Below are 15,078 nucleotides of genomic sequence, written 5' to 3' on the forward strand. Positions count from 1 at the left end.
TAAATTATCCTGATTTTAAAAAAGGTACTCGACTTGACTGGGAACTATTTAAAGTTTTTAAACAATTACAGCTCAAAGGAAACTTGTGGATTTGGGGCACCGTTGGGTGCCACAGCAATCGGGAATGGTATCTTTAAAATGCACCTAGAAAGAATATTGGTCACACTTTATAATAACTGCACACTATGAAGCATTAGTTAAGTAAGGCGTATACTCACAGAATGGCTTAAACTCATGGCAGCTGCCTTTGAAAATATGATTGCCAGGGTAAAAAACAGTTCAAGCCAAACTACCAAGCATGGAAAAATCTAATCGCTTTTTTTTAACAAATTAGATTGGTCAAGTAGTCGGATGTATGTGCTCAGGAAAATGCAGGTATAAATGCAGGGCCGCGTATGCAAATTTACAGGTAAAAGATAATAAAGGGGTGTCGGGGTGATTGTATTCTTATTTTCTTTTGTTATGTCTGTCTGATGTGTTGTTTTCTTCTTTTTTTCTATTCTTTTTTCTCTGTGCTTTATTGTTGTTTGACAAACGTCATTTTTGTATTTGTGTTTAATGTTAATATATTGAAATGATTAAAACATTTAGGTGACAAAAAAAAAGTATAAGTAAACATTTAAATCATTCTTCCACACTTTATAAATTATGGATTCACCATTTGTAAATGAAGTATTATATAATACTTCATAGCGTGCAGTTATTATAAAGTGTTACCAGAATATTAAATACTAAAAGTGTGCAACAATTTTTTTTAATTTCTTTTCATTATCATTTCAACAATGTCAAACGCTGAGGAGGCAAAGGAACCTTTATGAATCACTGAACCCGCTGACTCGCAGGCCGAGGAGCTCCAGCTGGCCCGGCTTCAGTCTGCACAGGAGGCCCGCAGCAGGCAGGAGCTGGATGGCTATCGAGAGCAGACCCTGGACCAGATGAGAGCCGCCGTGGAGGACGGAGAGAGGCGGTTCCGGGGGCTCAGCGAGCAGCTGGACCGAGGCGGCAGGATGAACCAGTTACACCGACAACGCAGCGCCAAAGAGATGCGACAGGTCTGTAAATAATCTGCTTTTGACTTCAACAGAGCAAGCGTGCACAAATGTTACTGATTGCACAGAAGAGTGTGTTTTTTCCTGATGTCATTCTGGCATATAATTTTTTATATACATATAAAAAAAAATATATATATATATAAATAAATAAAAGTTGTCCTGTGAAAAGCATGTTCCTTTACCATCTTACTTAGCTTGTGAGGATGCTAATATTTTAAACTAAACGCAAAGCTGATGAGTCATTATTTGCAGATATTTGGTCATAAACAAAATAATTAGAATGAAATTTTGACTAGATTATGGCGTGAGATGAAAAGTTAATTGATAACCAAAACCATGTTTATCCTGAAGAGAACATGAATGTCTGTAAAATATGTCAATGCAACCCATCCAATAGTTATTGAGACATTACACTCAAAACCACAAACAGGGATGATGGAGGAAAAGTCAAATTATGAGTAGTAAGCATCCTCTGGGAACCACAAATGGACCAAAATGGCAAATAATATACCTCTAATTTTTCTGTTGCACTCGCCACACTCCTGTGGCTCTCCTGCAGGTGAGGAGCCAGCTTCAGCAGGAGCTCAGCCTCAAACAAGAAGCCTTTCAGCAAGTGAACAGACTGCAGGACCAGGTGACTGACCTGGGAGCAGCTTCCTCGAGACGCACCTCTACAGCAGGTACGCATCAGCAGAGATTGACTCAATGCGGGCCGGTTTCTCAAATTAACTGTTTGAGAGTGCTTTAAATATTTTGACCTGGTGTTTTACTTCCTTCACAGGGCAAAGCAGGTCTGATTATAAGCAGTCAGTCAGCAGATTGAGGACCACTAGTCCCTCAGCAGGTACTGCACCGACCACAGGACCTTAGTCTTCCATCTCAGAGCAGAGAAGCAGAACAACTGAAATACATCTTCCGAGTTATCCCTTGAGTTCTAGCTGCTCGTGCAATTCAGGAGTCAGATTAAAACCAACATGTCATCTAGACCCCGATAACTTTTTTTGATGACATCAAGGATCGTATGTTCCCCGAGCAGTGACGCTCAGTCTCTGTTCCACTTGCCTCAGGTCAGCAGCAGTCCAGCCTCACACATGGCGGTGTGCTTCAGGACTCTGCTGCAGAGCCACGACACCACAGAGCAGAGGCAGCCCGGAGCCGCTCGCACACAGGAATAGAAAGACCTAAAGCAGTGAGTGAGCCTGAGAAGTATGTCAGAAAATACCATGAAAGTTGTAGTATAGTATGTAATAAAACCGACCGATAGTATAGAGCAGTGGTTCTCAACCTTTTTTCAGTGATGTAACCCCTGTGAAATCTTTTTCCCAGCCGATTACCCTCTAACCAGCGCAAAATCATTTTTGGTCGAAAAAAAAAAAGATGTAACACCCAGCGCTGTGCCATCAGTGTCCGATTTAATACAGAATATATAAAATTCAGTTTATGAACATACAGCGTTAACGATATTCATATTTTAAAGGATTTCTGAATGGATGCTAATTTTAAATGGATTTAAAAAAAAAAATCTCACGTACCCCCTTGAGTGCCTCCACATACACGTACCCCCATTTGAGAACCACTGGTATAGAGGGTCATTCAAAAATGTAAAGATTACTGCGCAAGTTCATGTGAAACGATCAAAAGCTCCAGAGCAGCTCGTCAATGGACCTTGTTGCTAAGATTATTCAGACAAAAATGAGCTGAAATGTGTTTTGAAAGATACATTCAACATTAAGTAATGAGTCAAACTGCTGTTAGTCTCAGAATGAATCTGTTCAAATCATCCGTTGTCGTTTCAGGAACCGTCTCGTCTGCGTGTCCTGACTGCTGAGACGCTACCGGACCCGTGAGACTCGTCCTGAAGAGCAACAACTTGTTTACCAACTTTTCTTTCAGGCGTTACTCTATGTTCTACAGTTGTGCTTTAACCAGGTCATATTTGTTGAAGCTAGACTGTAATAAGAATTGTGTCATTCAACAAGGCCTTTATTTGCCACAATATTTAAGAATGTCTTGCAGTCATATACTGTATTTGCGTCTTCCCTTCATAAGACAGTGCAGCAGCACCATTATACAGTTTTGATCCATATTTCAGTCTCACATCAAATGAGTAATGATAATAAAATGTCCCACTAAACCAAGGTATTGTCAGTCCATTATTTAGATTTAACATGATTTACTTTTCCAACAAAAAGCTTATATTTTGTTTTTCTGCTGACCATCTCCCCAATAACGGCGGTACGGGAGCAGCATGATCACACTCAGCTCTCCTGCGGCAGCCCGGTGGTGTACAGGTAGGACACGGTCCCGGCCTGGATCTGAAACGTCTGCCCCTGGATGTGGTGGCTGGAGATCTGCTCGCTGGTCTGGCTGATGGAGATGGGCTGGCCGCTCTGGCTGCTGATGTGGATGGCGGCCTGGCCGTGCTGCTCCCGCCTCAGCGGTCCCTGAGCCACGGCCAGGTGCTGGATGGGCTGGTGCACCACCTGCAGCTGCGGGGGCCCGTGGTGGGCCTGCAGGTGCTCCATCGCCTCCTTACTCAGGGTGATGACGTGCATCTGCTCCGGCTGGTGCGTCATCGTGCCCTCCAGCATACTGAGAGAGTGGATCTGAGGGCTCTGGTCCGCCGCCACGTTCTGGTGCGACGACTGGGCGAGGAGGGTGAGTCGGGGGTGGGCCGAGTCCGCTGCGTCCCCCTCTGTGGCGATGATCCTGATCTCCTGGTTCTGACCCGGCACAAAGTTGATGTTGTCCACGTCTCCCGTCACCACCAACTGGATCTCCTGCTCGGAGCCGGAGGGCAGCTGGTACTGCTGCAGCTGCAGGACGCCGCGCGCCTCCTCTGGTGCTGCGTCCAACGACGCTTCGCTTCCTCTTTCCTTGTTGTGCGACTTGGTGTGCGTCTTCAGATTGTCCAGGCGCGTAAACGAGAGGCTGCAGAAGGAGCACGTGAAGGGCTTCTTCCCCGAGTGAGAGGCGACGTGTCGTCGTCTCGCACTCGGGTCCGAGAAGGATTTGTTGCAGATGGTGCAGTCATACGGCTTCTCTCCTCTGAAAGAAGGGACATTTTGATTTTAATAAAGTTCGTTTACAATGTTAATGCTGCAATAATCAATTTGTACTATAACTATTTTTTTTGCACTTTATGAAATACTGTAGTTTTTGCTCCACTACATTGACTTGACAGCTTTGGTTTGAAGTTACTTTTAAGTTGAAGATTTATATTGAAAAACATTTTAAGAATATACAATTCAACACTTTCTTAAAGATTAAACCAGTTGTCACATTTCTGATGTCAGTTGTTTGCAGTTTCACCGAGGAGACATTTTCCCTCTAAACTGCTGAGGCAGATTACAAATATTATACTTTTTTGATTGTACAGGAACAAGTCCACTGCCTCATCCTATCACAGCAGCAGCTACAGAAAGTGCACCGTCTCCTCGTGACCTAAGCATGCTATTAGCGCACAGCCATGATTGACAGTACATTAAATGCTTTTGCGCTCTCATTCCAGTTTTCCAGCATTCTCTTATATTTTTTAAACATACTATTTGTACTGAAAAGGATCTGAATACTTTTTCCTCTTCTGTTCATAATTTACACTACAAATCAATTAAAGCTGTTTAAAGAAAACGTTCACGACCCTTTGGTCCGATATATTCTTCTCACCTGTGGATTCTGATGTGAGTCTGCAGAGTGCTCTTGGCTGTGAAACACTTCCCACAAATCTCACAGGTGAACGGCTTCTCCCCTGGAAGGATATCAGTTATGTCATCAAGTAGTTTCACAGAACAGAATAGGTTCAACAGCTCGTCTGACTTTACCTGTGTGAGTTCTCAGGTGCTTTTTCAGCTGAGCCGTGTCCATGAACTTGTGACGACACTGAGCACATTCTGGTAGAGATTTGCCTTTAATTAAAAACAAGAACAAATAATACAAGATTATGCTTTTAGAGTGACTATTTTGAAAATGAGGGTGCTGAAGTGATTCTCACCTGTATGAACTCGGTAATGGCTTTTGAGTTGCCTCTTCTGAGTGAAGGTCTTCCCACATTTGTCACAGCTAAAGGATTTGCCTCCTAAGGACGCAGGTAGGGAGGAATGTAGAGAACAAGGCACTGACAGACGACCGGATTTGGTGTTTAATGTGAATAAAGTAAACAATTCCATAGTCATCAATATTAATTTGACTTCTGAAAATGCTGTCCTGATTTAAAAGATGACCAACTATATTTCACTCAATCACAAACGTACTGTAATTTTCTGGTTTAAAACAGGATTCATATGCTATGACATTAAAGATGGGTAAAAGATAATCATGAGAAAATACACAGTACATTGGGTGAAATCCAAAGAATAGCGAATGAAGAACTGACTGTATACCTTCATGGAGGTTCATGTGCTCTTGGAGGGCGTGTTTGGTGGACAGCGCTTTGCTGCAGACGGTACAGATGAACGGCTTCTCTCCCGTGTGCATGCGCTGGTGAACCAGCAGAGTGTGCTTCTGGGTAAAAGCCTTTCCACAAACCAAGCACCGGAAAGGCTTCTCTCCTGGGGAAACGGGTAGGAAATACAGTGACGGAGGTGTACATGCAGGTAGTTCCACCGTCCGAGGAGCAACACTGAGGTTAATCTGATCGCTGTGTGTTCATGAAACCAAGAAGTATGCAAATTAGACCACATTTGTAAAAAATAAATACAAATGAGCTGCGATTCCAAACCAGCCGTACCTTTAATGAGACTAGATCTGATTTACCTTAGATTAGGTTCACCTTTAATGAGACTAGACACCTGCTATCAATATGTATTATTTGATAGAAGGGGTGAGGCCCCTAAGAACTTTATCAAATAACTTTTTTTGCCATACTAGACTGACGTTATGACATACAACATTAATATATTTGTATAGCACACTATACCTTGACTGTAAAAAAAAAAATATATATATATATATCAATTATTTGTATAATTGGCTGCACAAAATGTGGATGAGTATCATTGTGCCATGAATCATAACTCACAGATTACCTGTATGAGTCCTCTGGTGAATCTTCAAGAACAGGTGGTTTTTGAACACTTTTCCGCAGTCCTCACATCGGGGCTCAGTGTCGGGGTACTTCCTCTTCCTTCCTCTCTTCCCGGGCTCTTCCCCCCCCGCTGTGTCGATGCACACCTTGTAGCTCTTGTATTTCACTGGCGGCCTGACTTTGCGTTTGCTCTTCCGGCTCTGGTTGCAATCGGCATCTTCTTTAGCGTGCGACTCTGCAACTCCATCCTTACGGTCCACGCGTCCAGCCGGCCTCTCCTCCGAGCTCTCGTAGGTCGCACTATCACCCTCCAACTCAATCACAGGCACAATCTTTTTTTGCCGTCCTCTTTTGCATTTCGACAGATCCGGAGCCGCGGCTGGGTCGACCTCTCCCTCCTCGTCTCTATTCGCTGCAGTAGAGTGCGAGAGTTGACTGAGCACCTTGACAAGGTCGTTGACCTCCATGAGACGAGCCGTGGCCAGGAGCTGCTCCATGGCGCTCTCCTCCACGGACACCTGGGCGCTGTAGATGAAATCCAGCACCGCTGCAAACATCTTGGCCGCCATGCCGTCAAGCTGGTAGGTCGACTGACTGATCTGATCTTCTGCCGTGAACATGAGGGAAAAGTACTCGCTGCTCGCTGCCAGCAGGGCTTTGTGCGCCTTGTAGTGCACGTCTTCCACGACAAGAGTGATGTCACACAGGAGGTCCCTTTTCCTGAGCTTGTCAAATTTGCTCAGGATGCTCTGCTTATGAGAGTCTGAATGGAGGGCCACAGGCGATAAGGTCCTGTCTGTGGCTTTCTGGGACATCTTCTCCTCCAAACGGTGACTTCTGTTCCTGCAGGCAATGAAAGGAAACTATTAAAACAGGGTGCAGATGACAGAAAGAAACAGGAAGCATGCACTCTTTTGGGGCTTTTCAAGTTACAACTTTTACTGCCTAATCAATTAACTGTCTTTTTTTTTTGGTTGTGGAAACATTAAGTAAATCTTCTTGTTAAAGGGCTGAAACAAATGATTAATGGTGTAGTTTAGTGATGCAAGTATTACTCACTTAATTGGTTGGTTGATCAACAACACATCTGATTATCTAGCATTTTAATGATTTTATATGAAAAATTATCTGCGTTCGTATTAATGTAAAGTGAATATATTTAAATGTTTTACTTTCAGTCTAAAAAATAATAAACAGATTAATTGATAATGAAAAAACTAGTTTACACACCGTTAAAAACGCCTTTTATGACCCAAAGGGGATAATACATATTGTGTATCTGAACAGTCCAAAACACAAATTATTTAATGCAAGTTAGTAAAGGAAACGTCACATTTCCAAGAGCTTATTTTACTCATAAATGACAACATTGTTAATGGCTGATCGATCAATAAAGCTTGCAAACATAACATAATATTACATGCACGTGACTATACCTTTCACTACTTAGTGCACGTATTCTACAAGTATTGTGCACTAACGCCACCACATTCATACAAAGTTAACTCGTGTTTGGTCTCCAAACTACAGCTGAACCCTGCAGAAACACTTGAGCGTTAGCAAGCAAGCTAACGTGCACCGCCTCACACAATGCAGCCGCAGCGCGTCAGAAACTAGCGGAAATAACGACGTCCACGGATGAAATAATGTGTTACACTGAGGACGTTTCTGTTTGTAACATCGTCCACGCAGCCTGAGCGCACAACACGCGGCGTAACTCAACATAGTAGTGAGCTTTTAGGACCTTACCTTTCACTTCGACCGGAGAGGGTGAATGTGAATGAGTTATCGCGAGAGCTGAGATTCCGACGAGATTTACGTACGGCTGCACGAGCTCCTTCCAGGTACACGAACGAAACTATGTACACGACAGTCACGTGAGAGTTATGAAACCAGCAGGTGTTTTTCCTTCAGTAGAAGATACTTAGTAAGCCGCAACAGTCTCAAAAACGGATATAAAAAGGTGCAAATACAATATATACACAATCAGATGAGCAATATTGATCACAAAGTATAGGAGGAATTATTCTTGGTGGGGTTGCATATGCAGGGCTCTCAAGTGTCACGCATTGAGCGTGACTGTCACACATTTCGGTCTTAAGTCACACCCTCCCGCCACACATCGTATTTCTCACGCTGAAAAAAAACTCTAGGCTATTTAATGTGCTGCAGCGCGCAAACATGACCTGGTCGCGCTGCCCTCACCATGGAGGAATCAGGCACGTCTCCCCCGAATCCCCAGCCAATCAATAAAAAGAGATGGGCGACACGAATAGCCAATCAGAAAAACGTATCTGTTGTATCTGGGTGAAATGTAATCCCGGCACGGCCGGGATTACAAGAGAGAAATGCAAGTGAAGAACTGATTACATTTTACGTTTTATTAACATTAACATTTAAACATTAACATTTTACGTTTTATTTTGAAATACGTTTTATTTTGAAACACGTTTTATTTTGAAACAAGAAATGTCCTGTAACTTGTCAGGTGACTTATAATCAGGAAGTGAATAAGTGAGAACATGGCTCAGAACTGCTGTTTTCGGTAGTTTTCCAATCCAGTTGGTATGTTAATTAATTGGTATGTATTAATTTGTTTAATTTATTGTTACTTATGATCGCAGATGATTATTTTTGTGACAACGTTTAGTTTTGGGAAGTTTTATGCACAAAGTCCATGGAGTCATTAATCCGCTTTGACTGTTGGTAAAGTTCATATGACAATAAATACAAGTAAATATGAATAAATAGTTGATATGTTAAAATACAGTGGTTTACAGGAACATATGTAAGTAAATCACCAGTGAATACATAAAAAGTAGCGGTTAAAAACAAAGCAATGTATGTCACTGAAGAGTCAGTATATTGACATTGTGTATGTATAAGGTTAATGAGAAAGCATTTGAGTTGTATTCATTATGCCTTTTGTGTGTTTTAGTTTTACTCTTTCTTACGTCAATAAACCTGTGGACAACGGACAACTGTCTTCAGAGTCGTGATGTCAAGAAGGAGTTTGTCTAACTGCCAAGGTGTGTCACAGCACATATACTGAGGGCAGCATACTGTTGTTGGTTGATTGAAGGGATTTTGGTGACACTACACCACACAAGAGTTATTGAATACGTTTGTAGTCTTTTCGGCATTGCTCTTTGTTGACGGCCCCTGCGCACATACCTTCTAAAAAGTCTGCGGTCAGACTGCCTGCACTTAATTAAACATTCGTTGTACTTTGTGTGTTCCAGTTTTCATGCCACTTTAAAATTGAGCATATGTAATGAATGAAATATAGTACTATTCACGTCACTATATGTATTCGAAAGCTACAGTTATTAGTGCAGAATAAGATATTATATACTGACAATACTTTTAAATGCTTGATTTTTTTCTTATTCACTATTTTTACATTGTTGTATGGCTGCTACTTCTACTCATGCATGGTATCCAATATTAATTTAAAGATTGTCACAGTGAGGAATACGATAAATATAAATAAAATCAGCCAATGCCGTCTTTATGTTTGTGGATAATTGTTGAATAGAAACAACAACATGACCCAATTTAACATCAAAGAAAAATCAAATTGCACCAGATTAGAAACTGCTGGAACAATCTGCAGCCATTTACAATGTAATGCGATAATACAATGAGTTAAGGCTTTGTATTGGTGAACCTTGGACTGCGCAGTCAGTTAAGGTTAGTGTTAGTAGGTGTGGATAAACTTATTCAATACAAAGGTCGTCTTGCAGCAAACGGGCAGCATTTGACACAGTTCTCTACCCGTTTACCTGCAGTTTGAGACGCAGACCTGTCCAGGATGACACGTGTGCGGGTTGTGGTGGTGGGAGCCGGCGTGATCGGCTTCTCCACGGCCGTCTGCATCGCCGAGGCTCTTCCCTTCTGCTCCGTGACGCTGCTGGCTGAGCAGTTCAGTCCACACACTACCAGTGATGGAGCTGCTGGGATCCTGTTTGCTGCACAGTTTCCAGGTATGCAACAAGCTCCATCTTCAGAAATGTATTACACCAACCGTGTCATATTTATGTTCCTCATTCAGTAATTTACAGTAATGTTCATCCTAAACTCATAATCTAGCCCCACCCTTTACACGTACATACACAGCACACCGTTTTGCTTGTTGTAAATGACGTGTTTTATTCCATTTCTCTATTAGATATTCCCTTGGAAAGACAAAAACGCTGGTTCAAGTCCAGCTTTGATCATCTGTTGGATATTGCTCAAACCAAACACTCATCGGAATCTGGAGTAATGCTGAGCTCTGGGTAACAATTGTTATACAGGTCTATAAAAAAGGGATGAATACTCACTTTTAAAATAGATCATTTTGCATCCATTGTTTTCTGTTTTGATTATTTTCCAGCTGGCAAATTTTCAAGGACGTTCCAGCTGATAAGAAACCCTTCTGGTCAGAGCTTGTGATCGCTTTCCGGTACATGACAGACAGTGAATTAAAAAGGTTTCCCGATCACAAGTTTGGACAGGCGTTCACCACCATTAAATGTGAATGTTCCAGCTACCTGCCGTGGCTGGAGAGGAGGTTTGTCTTCCATCTTAAACTTGGGTCATTATTACTTTTCCTAAAAGTTGTAAATTAAAATAATTTATAGATAATTGCAGTTTGATTTACATTTCGATTCCACTGGGATGAATAGTTGAGGAGGCTCTTTATAACAACATCATATCGTGTTTCTTAAAGGTTCAGAACAGCTGGAGGTCAAGTGGAACAAAGGAAGGTCAACAGTCTGCAGGAATTAAGCAACAGCTATGACATCATTGTCAACTGTTCTGGTCTGGGCTCCAAACTGCTGGTGGGTGACAACGAGGTGCACCCCGTCAGAGGTCAGGTCCTCAAGGTGGAGGCCCCCTGGCTGCAGCACTTCATCAGAGATGGAGACGGAAAGACCTACATCTACCCCGGCATACACTGCGTCACTATTGGCGGCACGAGGCAGGAGGGGGACTGGCGACTACAAGTGGACAAAGGCGATACGAAGAGCATCCTGGAGCGCTGCGGCAGGCTGGAGCCGTCCATCGGCAAAGCCAAAGTTGTCGGCGAGTGGGTCGGTCTGAGGCCGAGCAGGAGGAATCCCAGGGTAGAGAGAGAAGTGGTGCAGCTGCAGGGCCGCGGGGTTCCTGTGGTCCACAACTACGGCCACGGAGGCTGGGGAGTCACCCTCGCCTGGGGAACCGCCCTGGACGCACTGGGGCTGGTGAGGCAGTGCCTTCATGAGATGCCCCCACAGGCTAAACTGTGAACTAGGTCTGCCATCAAATTCTGCTGTAACCTGTGCCAATAACACTTACTTTTAAATAATAAGACATCCTTAAATAATACGACATCTTGGCAGGAAGATGGACAACTAATCAACACTTAAATATTGAGAATTTGCAGTAGGTTTTATGTTTTATAGTGTGATGATGATGAAATGTATTTCAAAATAAATTTTGCTGAACAATTGGCACTGGTTATGAGAGAATTATATAATATATACCATTTTAACATTTTTCTTAAATACAGTTGCCTTTGAGTACAGATAACTACAGTGCTGAACTTAATTGAATTATACCAACATTTATTTATGTGAAAGTTGAACAGTAATTAACAGAATTTTTACAGAGAATATACAAAAGAACCTTTATCACTTAAATGAATGAACAGGAAAATGATGAGAACTGCTAATAGTTTACTGTATCAACTACATTGTGATATTTTTCAGCGCTTCATTAATTGCTATCACTACTTTCATTTAGATTTGACTTGGATAGCAACTCAATTCCCATTTTTATATATATGTATATATATAAATTAATGTTGAGTTGCAGTAAATCAACAGTAAAATCAACATTTTATTAGTAAAGTCATTGTTTGATGAACCATGAATGCCCACTCACTGCCGTGGGGTGATGATGTTTGAGTAGCCGCTGGACTCAGTTATAGTCTCCTCTACAAACTGGATTCAGTTGAATGGAGAACATCTGAAAACAAGATGGGTATTCCATGTCGACCACGCTGTAACCAGACTGAGGTGTAGAAAGGTTAGAAATATGAACATAACTTTAACCGTAGGTACACTACCTGAGGGAGGATTCACTCTACGAGACTGATAAAAGGATTTTGAAAAGAAAATAAAAAGGAAATTTGTGTTGGGTGTAATCCCAGTTAACCTATAATGAAGTGACAACGCCAGTGTTTCCCCTACCGTTATAATAAGGGGGCGGGGCGCCCCCCTGAAGAACCCACCCACCCACCTGTAATTTTCTCAATAGCGCCAGATCCCAAGTCGTCATTTAAGGTTCTCTTTCCTATAGAACAGGTCTGCACCTTGTTCTGTTATTAAACAAACTAAACGGCCATATTTTATTGATCTTATCCACACGACAGCTTGTTATTTATGTCTCTACATGGTCGCGTTAACACTTCTTCTCTGCTCCGCCCCGATGCGCACAGACACAGGTGAGCACTGAGCACACACAGCAGCGGACAGAGAGCGTCGGAAAATATGTCGCGTGAAAAGCAGACCGCTATATCTGCGTTTTAAACGCTCCCAGGTTGAAGATGGCAACAGTAGCTCTCCTGAGAGGAACAACCGGAGAAGCTCTCCTGAACCCGGAGCAGCTCTCCTGCTCCAGGTGAAAGAGCCAAAGTGCTTGTGTCTTCTACCCAACAATGAATGAGCCTACTGGCTTCACATATTACAAAAGTACAAAGTACACGGGCATAAAACTAAGTCATTGATGAATACATGGAAAAATGCCTGTACTTTCGGGTAAATGGTTACGGTACGTTGTTAACAGGTTACGCTTGGCGTTTTGCCAGAAGTCTCTGTGATGTCGTCCTTTCTGCTGCTGCGTGTCTCAAAACAGAAAACGGATCTAAGCTCAACGTTGAGCATGAATTGTATCAAATCTACAACCCCGTTTTAAAAAGATGTGCAGAGGAAAGCAGCTCACTGCAGCCACTAATACTGATACAACCTGATGGCTCACATATCTGCACTCATTCTGTTTTGTTTGGCAAAAAAAAAATAGCTTATTGTTTTCCACAATGAGTTATTTAGTAGTAACTAAATATTAGTTATGTTTTGCAAAGATAGAACTTTATTTTCAATGTTCTAAGTGATTGCAATAAAAACAAATAAAAAAGTCTGATGGAGCAATCTGATTTACTAGAAAGTGATTGCAATTTTCTCTATTCTGTTACTTATGAAAGCACAGATGGAGTCACAAAATTATGTTATTTAAAGAAAAAGTTTGAGAACCACTGCTTTAAGTGTTTGTGTCGCCCCGAAGCTGTAAACCTAGGGGAAACACTGAACGCTTTATATCCATTGTATCATGCTTTCTGATTATTGTGCAATTATTGTGCAAAAATGTACCAAAGATACAGTTCTTCACTTGCATTTCTCGCTCAGATGAACATGTGTCATGGCACACTACAAATCCATGGTTTCGTTTTCAGAAATCATTGGTTATTTGAGAAAAAAAAACCAGAAAAAAAAACCCATGTATTTATTACATGGGGTATTAAAAGGACCAGTGTGTTGGATTGTGGAGCCATCTATTGGCAGAAATGGAACATAACATTCATAACTATGTTTCCTATCGTGTAAAATCACCTGAAAATAAGAATCATGTCTCTTTTCTCTTTTTTGTTTATACATTAGAATGAGCCCTTCATATCTACATATGGAGTCCACCATGTTTCTACAGTAGTCCAAAACGGACAAACCAAACACTGGCTTTAGAGAGAGCCTTTTGTATTGTTAAGTTACCTGAAGGCCACGTAGTTCCCCGAAACGCTGGCAAAATGAGGGGAGAGTGGAGGGGTAGTAAGTGGGTTGCAATCTGCAACCTCACAGTTAGAGGGCACTGAATTCTGCACACTGCTTCTTTAAAACATTCCAAAATAAAAACCGTGGTTTTAAGATAGTCAGCGTCCAACAGCTGCAATTAACATCTGTAAAGTAACGGTTCACTGTGCTTCAGAGGCTGACACTCTGTCAGAAAGTGGCTCCATTTTCAGATGATTAATGTGGACCTGGAGCCTTTCTTCTTCCAGGGAACTCAGATTGACAGGGTTTATGGACGTTGTCTTATTTCTTTTCATTTTCAGCCGTCGGGCTTCAGAATTAGCTGAAACTGAACGACTCCTCTGGTCCTCGGACGAAATTTGATTTGTGCAATTGAACATGGAGGCAGTCTCTGTTCGTACAGGCTCTGGGTGTGGGTTCGGTAAGGAAGGTGTAGTTAAAGGATGATTTGAATTTTCTGCTGAAATTGTGGGCAGCAGCTGGAAGTGTGTTATTTCTGCTTGTTTAGGGGGAAACACTTTTGCTGTATCTGTGCTGAAAGTGCTGAGCACAGCATTGTATACTGCGGTTGAAGATTGGGAGGACGGAAACATGACCTCACAGTGTTTTTGAGAATTTACTGAATGCCGTCTGCTCCCCTCAGTCTTGACACTGGCGGTCAGATTCCAGTTTTTAGGGTCGATGGGTTTCCTCTCCTGCTCTCTGTGGAGGACCGGCAGAGAGACACTCCGCCTCAGCAGATCTGGCGCTGGGTTTCTTCTTAGCTCCATGCAGCTCAGACTCCTCGCTGTGGCTCCTCTGGGAAGACGACCTTCTGCTGGGCTTAAGAGACTTAAGCTGATCTTTGGGGGTCTTAGGGGTGATAGGCTGCAGAGCAGGTATCCTGGTTTACTTTGGAGGGAAGTCTTACTAGCACTGGTGGAGGTCAGGGTTAGCGGGGGAGCAGGGTGCTCTGGGGACGGGAGGTGGCTTGACTCAAAACCAGAGGAGGACCTGCTCATGGATGAAGACGTCATTTTGTCCCTTCCTGAAATAAACAAGTGAAGTGTGTGCAGATCATGTAGGTGCCGGTCAGTTGTGACATGAATTTGGAGAGGAAAAACAGCAGAGCGCTTAGTGTTGGAAAAGAGTGGCTTTTGGGAAAAGGACAAAAACTAAATCTAATGTATGCTAT

The 15,078-nt window shown here is 42.4% G+C and overlaps 3 protein-coding genes across 3 annotated transcripts in view; 1 reads left to right on the top strand and 2 right to left on the bottom strand.

Annotated features, from left to right (window-relative positions):
* Window positions 1-3,280: 3,280 nt before the first annotated feature.
* On the bottom strand, window positions 3,281-6,890 carry zbtb24 (zinc finger and BTB domain containing 24; the record flags this gene model as incomplete). Its single annotated transcript, XM_079227522.1, has 6 exons — window positions 3,281-4,100; window positions 4,719-4,800; window positions 4,874-4,957; window positions 5,044-5,127; window positions 5,432-5,599; window positions 6,077-6,890. 6 exons carry the CDS (start codon window positions 6,888-6,890, stop codon window positions 3,311-3,313), a joined length of 2,022 nt encoding a protein of 673 aa, XP_079083648.1. The 3' UTR covers window positions 3,281-3,310.
* Window positions 6,891-8,589: 1,699 nt separating this feature from the next.
* On the top strand, window positions 8,590-12,268 carry ddo (D-aspartate oxidase). Its single transcript, XM_079218143.1, has 6 exons — window positions 8,590-8,656; window positions 9,014-9,104; window positions 9,867-10,061; window positions 10,247-10,355; window positions 10,454-10,630; window positions 10,790-12,268. Exons 3-6 carry the CDS (start codon window positions 9,890-9,892, stop codon window positions 11,346-11,348), a joined length of 1,017 nt encoding a protein of 338 aa, XP_079074269.1. The 5' UTR covers window positions 8,590-8,656; window positions 9,014-9,104; window positions 9,867-9,889; the 3' UTR covers window positions 11,349-12,268.
* Window positions 12,269-13,861: 1,593 nt separating this feature from the next.
* Window positions 13,862-15,078, bottom strand: part of sash1b (SAM and SH3 domain containing 1b) — a gene marked incomplete at both ends in the record, with an annotated part of 47,542 nt that continues 46,325 nt past the window's right edge. The window contains 2 exons of the mRNA XM_079221722.1: window positions 13,862-13,938; window positions 14,506-14,931. Coding sequence (XP_079077848.1) covers window positions 13,862-13,938; window positions 14,506-14,931 — 503 coding nt within the window. The remainder of the gene's footprint in view (window positions 13,939-14,505; window positions 14,932-15,078) is intronic.

The sequence above is a fragment of the Taurulus bubalis genome, assembly GCF_910589615.1.
Source record: "Taurulus bubalis genome assembly, chromosome: 1".
NCBI classification, from domain to species: domain Eukaryota; kingdom Metazoa; phylum Chordata; class Actinopteri; order Perciformes; family Cottidae; genus Taurulus; species Taurulus bubalis.

Bases quoted from the DNA above. Each gene is read 5' to 3' on its own strand.
- ddo (XM_079218143.1), top strand. From the start codon at position 9,890: ATGACACGTGTGCGGGTTGTGGTGGTGGGAGCCGGCGTGATCGGCTTC. The intron at 10,062-10,246 runs GTATGCAACAAG...TTTCTCTATTAG, and splicing joins GTTTGCTGCACAGTTTCCAG to ATATTCCCTTGGAAAGACAA. The intron at 10,356-10,453 runs GTAACAATTGTT...ATTATTTTCCAG, and splicing joins GGAGTAATGCTGAGCTCTGG to CTGGCAAATTTTCAAGGACG.